We start from the raw sequence: 13,024 nt of genomic DNA on the forward strand, positions 1-13,024 counted from the left end.
AGCTGCTCTCTGAATCCAATGCAAGCCCTCTAATAGGCCGGCTGCTGGTCAGACCTGATCCATGGTTTCCCTGGTCTTGTTGTCTCTCTAGGCGGTCGGACCCTGCAGATCCTGAGGGCCAGAGTGTCCGACGGAGGGAGGTACACCTGCGTGGCCGTGAACCCAGCGGGGGAGGCCCGGAGAGTCATCTCCCTCACCGTGTTGGGTCAGTAGCCCAGCAGAGCTCCTCTGTCTCCACATGCTGTCTGCTGCTGGTACCCAGCCCCTACAAGTCACCTGGCACCCGGCACTCATGGGAGCCAGTCAGAAGACATCTCTTTATTTCCTGTGATTCACCAGCTAATGTGGTAATACTCTCACATTCCAACATGGTGTTGATGGTTTCCTCCTCCACCTCCTCCTCCTCCTCCTCCTCCTCCTCCCCCAGTCCCTCCCAGTATCCGGGACCGGAGTGGTGAGTCCCCAGTGGTGGTGAGTGTGCGGCTTGGCAAGGCGGTGACCCTGGAGTGTGAGTCCAACGCCGTGCCCCCCCCAACCATCACCTGGTACAAGAACGGCCGCGCGGTCAGCGAGACGGCCCACCTGCAGCTCTGGGCCCGGGGCCAGAGGCTGGAGATCAGAGGGGCCGAGGTGAGGGCGTCCTCTGGAGGTTCCTCTGTGTGTGGCGGTTCCTCTGTGTGTTCAGGTTCCTCTGTGTGTGGGGGTTCCTCTGTGTGTGGGGGTTCCTCTGTGTGTGGAGGTTCCTCTGTGTGTGGGGGTTCCTCTGTCTGTTGAGGTTCCTCTGTGTGTGGAGGTTCCTCTGTGTGTGGGGGTTCCTCTGTGTGTGTGTGTGTGTGTGTGTGTGTGTGTTGAGGTTCCTCTGTGTGTTGAGGTTCCTCTGTGCGTGGAGGTTCCTCTGTGCGTGGAGGTTCCTCTGTGTGTGGGGGTTCCTCTGTGTGTGTGTGTGTGTTGAGGTTCCTCTGTGCGTGGAGGTTCCTCTGTGTGTGTGTGGGGGGGTTCCTCTGTGTGTGTGTGTGTGTGTTGAGGTTCCTCTGTGCGTGGAGGTTCCTCTGTGTGTTGAGGTTCCTCTGTGTGTGTGGAGGTTCCTCTGTGTGTGGAGGTTCCTCTGTGTGCGTTGTTGAGGTTCCATTGTGTTGCGCTGGATCGTAGATAGAAGGAGGTGATTGGGAGAAACTGTTGTGTGTAATGAGTTTGTTAGCATCATTAACTACTGTGTGCACGCGCTCATCCCTTCACTGTGCCTGCTACAGGTGTCTGATACCGGCCAATACGTTTGCAAAGCCTCCAATGTCGCCGGGCAAGTGGACAAAAACTTCCACCTGAATATCTATAGTGAGTGGACACCTTAATGCTGAATCAGATGTGATTTCAATAAAACTCTTCTTAACTTCTGGAGGAAATATTTCGGATTTCTCTTTCTATGTGTTTCTCTTGACCATTCCCTCACTCCTGGTTCCCAGTACCTCCCAGTATAGACGGTCCTCCAGAGGAACACGTGGTGGAAACCATCTCCAACCCAGTGACCCTGGCCTGCGACGCCAGTGGGATCCCCCCCCCCGGCCTGACCTGGCTGAAGGACGGCCGGACCCTTGGTGTGTTCAGCTCCGGGGCGTTGTTCAGGAAATACAAAGATCCCAAATGACCCAAAGGAGGAATGACCTGGGAACAGTTGGCTCGGGCTGGCTGAGTTTATGTCCACTGTTAGCCAATCAGGCGGCAGATTCCCGCCTTCAGCAACATGATTGGTCAAAACAAATATGAAGCGCAAGAAGGTGAAATGCCCTCTTCGCACATATTTGAGCGATTGATTTTGTCCGCCATCAGACATTCGATTATTGATCTCAAATCTCATTTGTTAGACTAGGTTTTCAAAGTGTACCAGCCGATATCAGACAAAATATACCGGTCAGGGATTTGAAAATAACAATAACCCAGTCGTGCTGTATACTGCCCTAGTAAGACACCGGTCGCTGACTCAGCTGTGTGTCCGTCTGTTCCAGAGACCTCGGAGTCCCTGGAGATGCACATCCTGTCGGGGGGCAGCCGGCTGCAGATCGCCCGCTCCCAGCCCGCCGACAGCGGCCCTTACACCTGCGTGGCATCCAACCTCGAGGGCGAGGCCCGCAAGAGCTACCACCTGCTCATACAAGGTGAGAGCTACCACCTGCTCATACAGGTGAGAGCTACCACCTGCTCATACAGGTGAGAGCTATCACCTGCTCATACAAGGTGAGAGCTACCACCTGCTCATACAAGGTGAGAGCTACCACCTGCTCATACAGGTGAGAGCTATCACCTGCTCATACAGGTGAGAGCTACCACCTGCTCATACAAGGTGAGAGCTACCACCTGCTCATACAGGTGAGAGCTACCACCTGCTCATACAAGGTGAGAGGTACCAGCCGCTCATACAAGGTGAGAGCTACCACCTGCTCATACAGGTGAGAGCTACCACCTGCTCATACAAGGTGAGAGCTACCACCTGCTCATACAGGTGAGAGCTACCACCTGCTCATACAAGGTAGCACTCTCTATTCTGCATTCTCTATTCTACAGCAGCTCTATTCTGCATTTATCTTTGAGATTTATATTTTCTCTTATAGTTGTGTTGGCGTTTCTTTTCAACCCTTTTTATTAGTGCCTTTCCATTGTGTTTTGTCGTCATGTGTTGATGCCCTGTGACGGTAGGTTTATTAGTAGTAGGAGTATTGTACGGTACGTAGCTCCTAGGGCTCTGAGCCCCGCCCGCCCTATAACCAGGACCCTCCCCTTCCTCCCAGTCCCTCCCAGTATCTCCGGCTCTGAGATGCCCAGCGACGTGGGGGTGCTGCTGAACCAGAGCGTCCAGCTGCAGTGCCGCGCCGAGGGCACCCCCCCGCCCACCATCCAGTGGCTGAAGGACGGGGAGCAGCTCAACGGGACCGGGGGCGGCGCCGACGGACTCAGGTGAGGAGGAGGGGGGCTGGGGGGGGCAATGTGGCCCCAACATCACTGGGCCCTCAGAGGGGGGTTAAGGTTCTGTGGGATGAGACTCCTGGCTGCCACGCCATGAGGGAAACTAACGGGGTAAATCCCTGCAAGGGGCGGGGCCTAAATGGACCTTTTACCAGAGTGGAAGCAGCGTCTGTCATGTGATCCCGTGTGTCATGTGATCCCGTGTGTCATGTGATCCCGTGTGTCATGTGACCCCGTGTGTCATGTGATCCCGTCTGTCATGTGATCCCGTGTGTCATGTGACCCCGTGTGTCATGTGACCCCGTGTGTCATGTGACCCCGTGTGTCATGTGATCCCGTGTGTCATGTGATCCCGTGTGTCATGTGACCCCGTGTGTCATGTGACCCCGTGTGTCATGTGATCCCGTTTGTGGTGCAGCAGCAGCCCGGACGGCGCCGTGCTCACCGTGGCCGCGGCGCGCCCCTCCGACAGCGCCAAGTACACCTGCATGGCCACCAACAGTGCCGGGGAGGACGACCGCATCTTCAACCTCAACGTGTTCGGTGGGTGACACCCCCCCCGGCCCTAGAGCTCCCCATCGACTGGATACCCCCCCCACTCCTCTGTGTGGTTCCCAGTGCCCCCCGCCATAGAGGGGACCAGTTACCCCCCCTCACTCCTCTGTGTGGTTCCCAGTGCCCCCCGCCATAGAGGGGACCAGTTACCCCCCCCACTCCTCTGTGTGGTTCCCAGTGCCCCCCGCCATAGAGGGGACCAGTTACCCCCCCTCACTCCTCTGTGTGGTTCCCAGTGCCCCCCGCCATAGAGGGGACCAGTTACCCCCCCTCACTCCTCTGTGTGGTTCCCAGTGCCCCCCGCCATAGAGGGGACCAGCGAGCGGGCTGAGGACCTGACGGCCGTCCTGGACGGCGCTGTGACCATGCAGTGTGTGGTCACCGGCTCCCCCCCACCGCAGATCAACTGGCTGAGGAACGGCCTCCCGCTGCCCGTCTCCTCCCACGTCCGACTGCTCTCGGCGGGCCAGGCGCTCCGGTAGGTCAGAGGTCAGGGGTCAATAGGGCTCGAGGTAGGGTTAAGGGTTAATCCCTGATACTTAAGGGGGCTGTGAAGCCATCCTGAGAGACCGTCACTGTACAAATAAAATGCACTTGAATTGACTTGAAGATTATTATTGTTTCTGCATGAATACATGGATCGAAGGCTGGATTATTTGATATCTTTACAAGAACATCTTCTGTTGGGGCTAGGGTTGAAGTTCTTCTTCTCTGGGAGTTTCCTGTGTTATGTTTTGCATTCAGTAAGCGTTGTGTCGTAGTGACGTGTTCCCAACGCACCGTGGAGGCAGGGTCCGTTGTGTGACCTGGTCTCACCTCTTCCACCGTTGTGTTGTCGTCAGGATCGCCCGCACCCAGGTGTCCGACGGCGGCTCCTACACCTGCGTGGCCTCCAACCGGGCGGGCGTGGAGACCAGACACTACAACCTGGAGGTTCACGGTAGGGGTCCAGAGAGTACCACGACTATGGCATGGAGAACACTGGGGGGCGGTGGGAGAGGAGGGATTCCGGTACAAAATCGCTCCCTAAAGGAATCACGTCTATTTTGGACGTGAGGAACATCGTTTTGCGTCCATCCTGACACAGCCCGGTGTTGGGGGCCTAATGATGAATAATAGTTAATATGTCTACATGATTAGAATGATTTACATGGAAATGAAAGTACCTTAACTTGTCTCCCCCCCCCCAGTGCCCCCCCGCCTGGACCGAGCGGGGACCACGGAGGAAGTGACGGTGGTGAGGGGGAACCCGGCCTCTCTGGTCTGCATCGCCGACGGGTTCCCCAACCCCACCCTGTCCTGGTTCAGGGACGGCCTGGACCTGGACCCCGACCTGGAGCTCCGCCTCCTCCACCTGAACACCACCCTGGAGCTGCCCCGGGCCGCGCCCAATCACACGGCCCGCTACACCTGCCGGGCGGACAGCGTCGCCGGGCAGGCCAGCCGCCACTTCAACCTCAGGGTGCTGGGTGGGTCCAGAGGACAGGGTGCTGGGGGATCCACCTCAGGGTGCTGGGGGGTCCACCTCAGGGTGCTGGGTGGGTCCAGAGGACAGGGTGCTGGGGGATCCACCTCAGGGTGCTGGGGGGTCCACCTCAGGGTGCTGGGTGGGTCCAGAGGACAGGGTGCTGGGGGGTCCACCTCAGGGTGCTGGGGGGTCCAGAGGACAGGGTGCTGGGGGGTCCAGAGGACAGGGTGCTGGGGGGTCCACCTCAGGGTGCTGGGGGTCCACCTCAGGGTGCTGGGGGGTCCACCTCAGGGTGCTGGGGGGTCCAGAGGACAGGGTGCTGGGGGGTCCAGAGGACAGGGTGCTGGGGGGTCCACCTCAGGGTGCTGGGGGGTCCAGAGGACAGGGTGCTGGGGGGTCCAGAGGACAGGGTGCTGGGGGGTCCACCTCAGGGTGCTGGGGGTCCACCTCAGGGTGCTGGGGGGTCCAGAGGACAGGGTGCTGGGGGGTCCAGAGGACAGGGTGCTGGGGGGTCCACCTCAGGGTGCTGGGGGTCCACCTCAGGGTGCTGGGGGTCCACCTCAGGGTGCTGGGGGGTCCAGAGGACAGGGTGCTGGGGGGTCCAGAGGACAGGGTGCTGGGGGGTCCAGAGGACAGGGTGCTGGGGGGTCCACCTCAGGGTGCTGGGGGGTCCACCTCAGGGTGCTGGGGGTCCACCTCAGGGTGCTGGGGGGTCCACCTCAGGGTGCTGGGGGGTCCAGAGGACAGGGTGCTGGGGGGTCCACCTCAGGGTGCTGGGGGGTCCACCTCAGGGTGCTGGGGGTCCACCTCAGGGTGCTGGGGGGTCCACCTCAGGGTGTTGGGGGGTCCACCTCAGGGTGCTGGGGGGTCCACCTCAGGGTGCTGGGGGTCCAGAGCTGAGGGCTGAGTGCAGGGCTTCCATTAGAGCGGCCAGGTTGACAGGTTGAGTGTTTGAAATCCAAGAGGGTGATTCAAAGAGCTACGATTGGTCGAGTTGTCACTGAGTGAAACTGATATCGATGTGTGTGTGTATATACCTTACTGTGCGTCCTCAGAGCCCCCCAGCATCAACGGGTCGCAGGCTCCTGTGGAGGTGTCGGTGGTGGTGGACCACGCCCTGGAGCTGGAGTGTGAGGCGTGGGGCGTCCCCCCCCCCTCCCTCACCTGGCTGAAGGACGGACGCCCGCTGCCCCAGACGGACAGAGTGCGCCTCCTGCGGGGAGGGGAGGGGCTCGGCGTGGCCTCGGCCCAGGTCAGGGGTCACCTCCAGGCCTTCAGTGGATGGACCAAATGTTATTCCTGCAGTGCGACTTTGAGACGTTCTGTTTGGTTTATTTTCTCCCTCTCCTCACATATTTGCCACTGCCCTTATTCCTCCTCCGTACAGGTAGAGGACACAGGTAGATACACCTGTCTGGCTAACAGTCCGGCCGGAGATGATGACAAGGAGTTCCTGGTCAGAGTGCATGGTGGGTAATGTAGTCAGTAAGTGCTCTACCCCATATGTCATGTTCTCCCACACATTTTTGCACCATTGGCTTTGTTCCGGGTGATGGTTGGTTTATTGGGTTTGGATTGTGTCCATCAGGCCTGATCCTGATTCGTGTTTCTCTGTGTAGTCCCTCCTAACATTAAGAGGATCCTGATGTGTGTGTGTGTTGTGTTGAGTGTGTGTTTCTCTGTGTAGTCCCTCCTAACATTAAGAGGATCCTGATGTGTGTGTGTGTGTTGTGTTGAGTGTGTGTTTCTCTGTGTAGTCCCTCCTAACATTAAGAGGATCCTGATGTGTGTGTGTGTTGTGTTGAGTGTGTGTTTCTCTGTGTAGTCCCTCCTAACATTAAGAGGATCCTGATGTGTGTGTGTGTGTTGTGTTGAGTGTGTGTTTCTCTGTGTAGTCCCTCCTAACATTAAGAGGATCCTGATGTGTGTGTGTGTTGTGTTGAGTGTGTGTTTCTCTGTGTAGTCCCTCCTAACATTAAGAGGATCCTGATGTGTGTGTGTGTGTTGTGTTGAGTGTGTGTTTCTCTGTGTAGTCCCTCCTAACATTAAGAGGATCCTACTGTGTGTGTGTGTTGTGTTGAGTGTGTGTTTCTCTGTGTAGTCCCTCCTAACATTAAGAGGATCCTGATGTGTGTCTGTGTTGTGTTGAGTGTGTGTTTCTCTGTGTAGTCCCTCCTAACATTAAGAGGATCCTGATGTGTGTGTGTTGTGTTGAGTGTGTGTTTCTCTGTGTAGTCCCTCCTAACATTAAGAGGATCCTGATGTGTGTCTGTGTTGTGTTGAGTGTGTGTTTCTCTGTGTAGTCCCTCCTAACATTAAGAGGATCCTGATGTGTGTCTGTGTTGTGTTGAGTGTGTGTTTCTCTGTGTAGTCCCTCCTAACATTAAGAGGATCCTGATGTGTGTGTGTTGTGTTGAGTGTGTGTTTCTCTGTGTAGTCCCTCCTAACATTAAGAGGATCCTGATGTGTGTGTGTTGTGTTGAGTGTGTGTTTCTCTGTGTAGTCCCTCCTAACATTAAGAGGATCCTGATGTGTGTCTGTGTTGTGTTGAGTGTGTGTTTCTCTGTGTAGTCCCTCCTAACATTAAGAGGATCCTGATGTGTGTCTGTGTTGTGTTGAGTGTGTGTTTCTCTGTGTAGTCCCTCCTAACATTAAGAGGATCCTGATGTGTGTGTGTGTTGTGTTGAGTGTGTGTTTCTCTGTGTAGTCCCTCCTATCAATAAGAGTCATCCTGATGTTGTGTGTGTGTTGTGTTGTGTGTGTGTTTCTGTTTGTAGTCCCCCCCAACATCGCAGGGGAGGGCGCCCCCCAGGACGTGGCGGTGCTGCGGGGCAGACAGGTGACTCTGGAGTGCCAGTCCGACGCCGTCCCCCCGCCCACGCTCACCTGGCTCAAAGACGGCTCCCCCCTCCAGGTAAACCAAGACCCCGCCCCCCCAGAGAACAGGAGCCCATGTAGAATGGGAGCACTGGGCAGAGGCTAGAGTGTAGACTGGGAGCACTGGGAAGAGGCTAGAGTGTAGACTGGGAGCACTGGGAAGAGGCTAGAGTGTAGACTGGGAGCACTGGGAAGAGGCTAGAGTGTAGACTGGGAGCACTGGGAAGAGGCTAGAGTGTAGACTGGGAGCACTGGGAAGAGGCTAGAGTGTAGACTGGGAGCACTGGGAAGAGGCTAGAGTGTAGACTGGGAGCACTGGGAAGAGGCTAGAGTGTAGACTGGGAGCACTGGGACGAGGCTAGAGTGTAGACTGGGAGCAGTGGGAAGAGGCTAGAGTGTAGACTGGGAGCACTGGGACGAGGCTAGAGTGTAGACTGGGAGCACTGGGAAGAGGCTAGAGTGTAGACTGGGAGCACTGGGAAGAGGCTAGAGTGTAGACTGGGAGCACTGGGAAGAGGCTAGAGTGTAGACTGGGAGCACTGGGAAGAGGCTAGTGTGTAGACTGGGAGCACTGGGAAGAGGCTAGTGTGTAGACTGGGAGCACTGGGAAGAGGCTAGTGTGTAGACTGGGAGCACTGGGAAGAGGCCCATGTCCACAGACACACGGCACCAGGAGGTCATGCAGGCTTTGAGCCTCCTCTCTGGTGGTCCTCCTCTTCCTCTCTGGTGGTCCTCCTCACCCCTCCTCTTCCTCTCTGGTGGTCCTCCTCACCCCTCCTCTTCCACTCAGGTTGTCCTCCTCTTCCTCTCTGGTTGTCCTCCTCACCCCCCCTCCTCTCAGGTTGTCCTCCTCTTCCTCTCTGGTGGTCCTCCTCACCCCTCCTCCTCTTCCTCTCTGGTGGTCCTCCTCACCCTCCTCCTCCTCCTCTGTCTCCTCCAGGCGTCGGGCCGTGTGCGCCTCCTGTCCCAGAGCCGCTACCTGCAGATCAACACGGCAGAGCTCGGAGACCACGCCCACTACACCTGCGTAGCAACCAACGTCGCCGGGGAGACCACCAGACAGTTCAACCTCACCGTCAATGGTACGCTAACCAACTAACCAGCAACTAACCAGCAACTAACCTTTAACTAGCCAGCAACTAACCAGCAACTTACCATCAACCATCCACTAACCATCAACTAGCCTTCAACTAACCATCAACTGACCATCAATCATCAACTAGCCATCAACTCGCCTTCAACTAACCATCAACTGACCATCAATCATCAACTAGCCATCAACTAGCCTTCAACTAACCAGCAACTAACCACCAACCATCAACTAGCCATCAACTATTAATCAACTAGCCTTCTGCTCTAATCAGAGCTCTATAGTGCTCTATAGAGCTCGATAGTGCTCTATAGAGCTCATAGAGCTCGATAGTGCTCTATAGCGCTATTGAACTATGGGAACCCAACAGTTTGAGGCTTTGTATGAAACCGAGTTCCCCAGTTAATATACGACCATGTCTCCTCTCCCAGTGGCCCCCAGCATCCAGCCGGGGCCCCAGAGCGTGGCGGTGCTCCTGGCCCGGCCCGCGGTGCTGGGGTGTGTGGTGGAGGGCGTGCCCCCCCCTCGCGTCACCTGGAGGAAGCACGGCGCGGTTCTGGATGGAAACCATCCCAGGTAGAACTGGGGTCATGAGTGTCTCTGTGAGGCGCTCTGTCGCTGCTGTCTTCACTGAAGTCGGGTGTAGAGTCACTGCCTTGTCCTTTCATTGGGCTTAGTGAGAAGGTGCTCCCTTGTTGTACAGTGTGGTGTTGAACGCGTCTGCCTCCGCCTTCAGGTACACCGTCACAGAGGATGGATCCCTGCTCCTCCACGCCGCCCAGGTGACGGACACCGGCCGCTACTTGTGCATGGCCACCAACCGGGCCGGGACCCAGCAGAGGAGGGTGGACCTGCAGGTGTACGGTGAGGACAGTAGCGCTGTCACAACATACACAAGCTCTTCTCTGTTGAGTTTCTAACGCTCTTCATGTCGGGGCGTGTTGTGTCCCTCAGTGCCGCCTTCTGTCGCCGGCGGGCGCTCAGACCTCACGGTGACGGTGAACGTCCAAACCACCCTGGCCTGCGAGGCCACCGGCTTCCCCAAGCCCAGCGTGAGCTGGACCAAGAACGGCCGGGCCCTGAACACGGACCAGAACCAGAACATGTACCGGTGGGGCCACTGCTCTCCCTCCTGCCGCCTCCTGTTGTTCTGTTAGCGCTTTGTGAAGTTAAACGGGTCGTGGCTCCCACCCATTTATCATTTACTCTTCTGGAGCGTTACAATGAGCAATGTTGTTCTCTTCTGCTGTCACCAGGTTACTGTCGTCTGGCTCCCTGGTTGTCATGGCGCCCACGGTGGAGGACACGGCAACGTATGAGTGTCTGGTCTCCAACGAGGCCGGAGAGGACTCCCGCACCGTCAACCTCACTGTTCAAGGTCAGACAACAAGACTGAGGTCACAGAGCAGCAGTTGTTTTTGTTTATGTTCAGACAGCATCACATGACCCCCGGGTATAGATCGAACAACGTTAAGTCATCGATCTTCCTACCTGTGTGTGAATGTGTGTGTGCCGTGTTGTAACTGGCCTGTGTGTGTGTGTGTGTGTGTGTGTGTGTGTGTGTGTGTGTGTTTGAATGTGTGTGTGCCGTGTTGGTAACTGGCCTGTGTGTGTGTGTGTGTGTGTGTGTTTTGAATGTGTGTGTGCCGTGTTGGTAACTGGCCTGTGTGTGTGTGTGTGTGTGTGTGTGTGTTTGAATGTGTGTGTGCCGTGTTGGTAACTGGCCTGTGTGTGTGTGTGTGTGTGTGTGTGTGTGTGTGTGTGTGCATGTGCCGTGCTGTAACCGGCCTGTGTGTGTGTGTGTGTGTGTGTGTGCGTGTGCCGTGCTGTCACCGGCCTGTGTGTGTGTGTGTGTGTGTGTGTGTGTGTGTGTGTGTGTGTGCGCCGTGCTGTCACCGGCCTGTTTGTGTGTGTGTGTGTGTGTGCGCCGTGCTGTAACCATCCTGTGTGTGTGTGTGTGTGCGTGTGCCGTGCTGTCACCGGCCTGGGTCCCAGTGCCCCCCTCCCTAGCGGACGAGCCCTCTGAGCTGGTGGTGCTCCGCCTGCTCCCGGTGGTCCTGGGCTGCTCGGCGTCCGGAGTCCCTGAGCCGTCCGTCACCTGGAGCCGAGACGGAGCGGAGCTGTCCAATCAGGGACCGGATTACAACATCCTGCCCTCAGGTCATTATTAATAACAGTAACTAATAGTTCATCGTGCTCTTACCTGGCGGAGGTAAAGCCGTAAAGAGGGAGAGCAGAACGACGGGAAGGGGAGCAAAGCTTTGAATCAACCAAAGAGATGCCCCCTCTCCCTCTGCTCCCGCCCTCCCACGTTTTGTCCCCCACTGAGGAGTGGTGCATTTCACACACCTGTGATTGACAGACAAGCTGGAATCCCCAAACCAATCAGGGAAGAGATGCCCCGATTGGTCAGAAATGAGCAGGAAAGAATCTAAAATCTGAATTGGCTCGCAGAGCGGCAGGCGTATTGAACCCTCACTAATAGATGAGGTAATGGTTATTCTTACAAATTACACTTCAAATAGTGTATATATTATTATATGATTCAAATATCAGCTCCTGAATCTTACCAGCAGCAATTGATAATTTGACTCATTCAGATAAAAAAATGAGCAAGTGTTTGGTTGAATGTGGTGAGTGTGGTGTCTCCTCAGGGCCGCTGGAGATCTCCTCGGCCGAGCTGAGGCACGCCGGCCGCTACCTCTGCGTGGCGCAGAACGCCGCGGGCTCGGCCCAGCGCCGTGTGCAGCTGACCGTGCTCGGTGAGAACGCCCTGGAATACCAACGGACGAGTCCTTAGTGACATGAGGCCTTAGTGAGACGCCTTCATCAGACTAAGGCAGAAAAATAAATAAATCAGATGGAAATGAGTCAAATTTGAATCAAGTGTGAAGTCCTCATGCAAGGATATCCCAAAAGTCTGCTCCAGCCGTCGTTAGAATGTTAAAAGGCAAAAAACCTTTGAAGCAAAATGTTTAAGTTCCCACCCCGAGGTTGGAACTGAGGCAACTCAATAAGTCCAGCGAGGGGACCCCGGCCTGTGTGTCCTCTTGACAGCGGCCCCCCTGTGTCCCCAGAGACGCCCCTGATCCTGGAGCACCCGTCCTACCTGGACGTGATCCTCCACAGCCCGGTCACCCTACCCTGCAGGGCCACCGGGTACCCCAGACCCTCCGTCCACTGGCAGAGGGAGGGCATCGACATCCACACCCGGGGTAGGGCTCGGGGGGGGGGTGTACTGTGTACTGTGTAGCTGTGTATACCTAGGTCTGTGTGTGTGTGTGTACTGTGTAGCTGTGTATACCTAGGTCTGTGTGTGTGTGTGTACTGTGTAGCTGTGTATACCTAGGTCTGTGTGTGTGTGTGTACTGTGTAGCTGTGTATACCTAGGTCTGTGTGTGTGTGTGTACTGTGTAGCTGTGTATACCTAGGTCTGTGTGTGTGTGTGTGTACTGTGTAGCTGTGTATACCTAGGTCTGTGTGTGTGTGTGTACTGTGTAGCTGTGTATACCTAGGTCTATGTGTGTGTGTGTACTGTGTAGCTGTGTATACCTAGGTCTGTGTGTGTGTGTGTACTTTGTAGCTGTGTATACCTAGGTCTGTGTGTGTGTGTGTGTGTGTACTGTGTAGCTGTGTATACCTAGGTCTGTGTTTGTGTGTGTGTACTGTGTAGCTGTGTATACCTAGGTCTGTGTTTGTGTGTGTGTACTGTGTAGCTGTGTATACCTAGGTCTGTGTGTGTGTGTGTGTGTACTGTGTAGCTGTGTATACCTAGGTCTGTGTGTGTGTGTGTGTGTGTGTATACTTTGTAGCTGTGTATACCTAGGTCTGTGTGTTTGTAGCTGTGTATACCTAGGTCTGTGTGTGTGTGTGTGTGTGTGTGTACTTAGTAGCTGTGTATACCTAGGTCTGTGTGTGTGTGTAGCTGTGTATACCTAGGTCTGTGTGTGTGTGTGTGTGTACTTTGTAGCTGTGTATACCTAGGTCTGTGTGTGTGTGTGTACTGTGTAGCTGTGTATACCTAGGTCTGTGTGTGTGTGTAGCTGTGTATACCTAGGTCTGTGTGTGTGTGTGTACTG

At 55.8% G+C, this 13,024-nt stretch overlaps 1 protein-coding gene across 1 annotated transcript in view; it reads left to right on the plus strand.

The window, feature by feature from the left end:
* The window catches only part of hmcn1 (hemicentin 1), a 97,371-nt gene that overhangs the window by 62,489 nt on the left and 21,858 nt on the right, over positions 1–13,024 (plus strand). Inside the window, 21 exon segments of the mRNA XM_079740369.1 lie at positions 92–205; positions 428–630; positions 1,251–1,332; positions 1,461–1,592; positions 2,001–2,150; positions 2,781–2,946; positions 3,374–3,498; positions 3,805–3,988; positions 4,353–4,450; positions 4,701–4,979; positions 6,034–6,230; positions 6,366–6,447; positions 7,756–7,892; positions 8,796–8,937; positions 9,377–9,521; positions 9,682–9,809; positions 9,900–10,056; positions 10,202–10,323; positions 10,941–11,105; positions 11,600–11,707; positions 12,023–12,160. Coding sequence (XP_079596495.1) covers positions 92–205; positions 428–630; positions 1,251–1,332; positions 1,461–1,592; positions 2,001–2,150; positions 2,781–2,946; positions 3,374–3,498; positions 3,805–3,988; positions 4,353–4,450; positions 4,701–4,979; positions 6,034–6,230; positions 6,366–6,447; positions 7,756–7,892; positions 8,796–8,937; positions 9,377–9,521; positions 9,682–9,809; positions 9,900–10,056; positions 10,202–10,323; positions 10,941–11,105; positions 11,600–11,707; positions 12,023–12,160 — 3,054 coding nt within the window.

Source organism: Pollachius pollachius, assembly GCF_949987615.1.
Source record: "Pollachius pollachius genome assembly, chromosome: 7".
In the NCBI taxonomy this organism is placed as follows: Eukaryota; Metazoa; Chordata; class Actinopteri; order Gadiformes; family Gadidae; genus Pollachius; species Pollachius pollachius.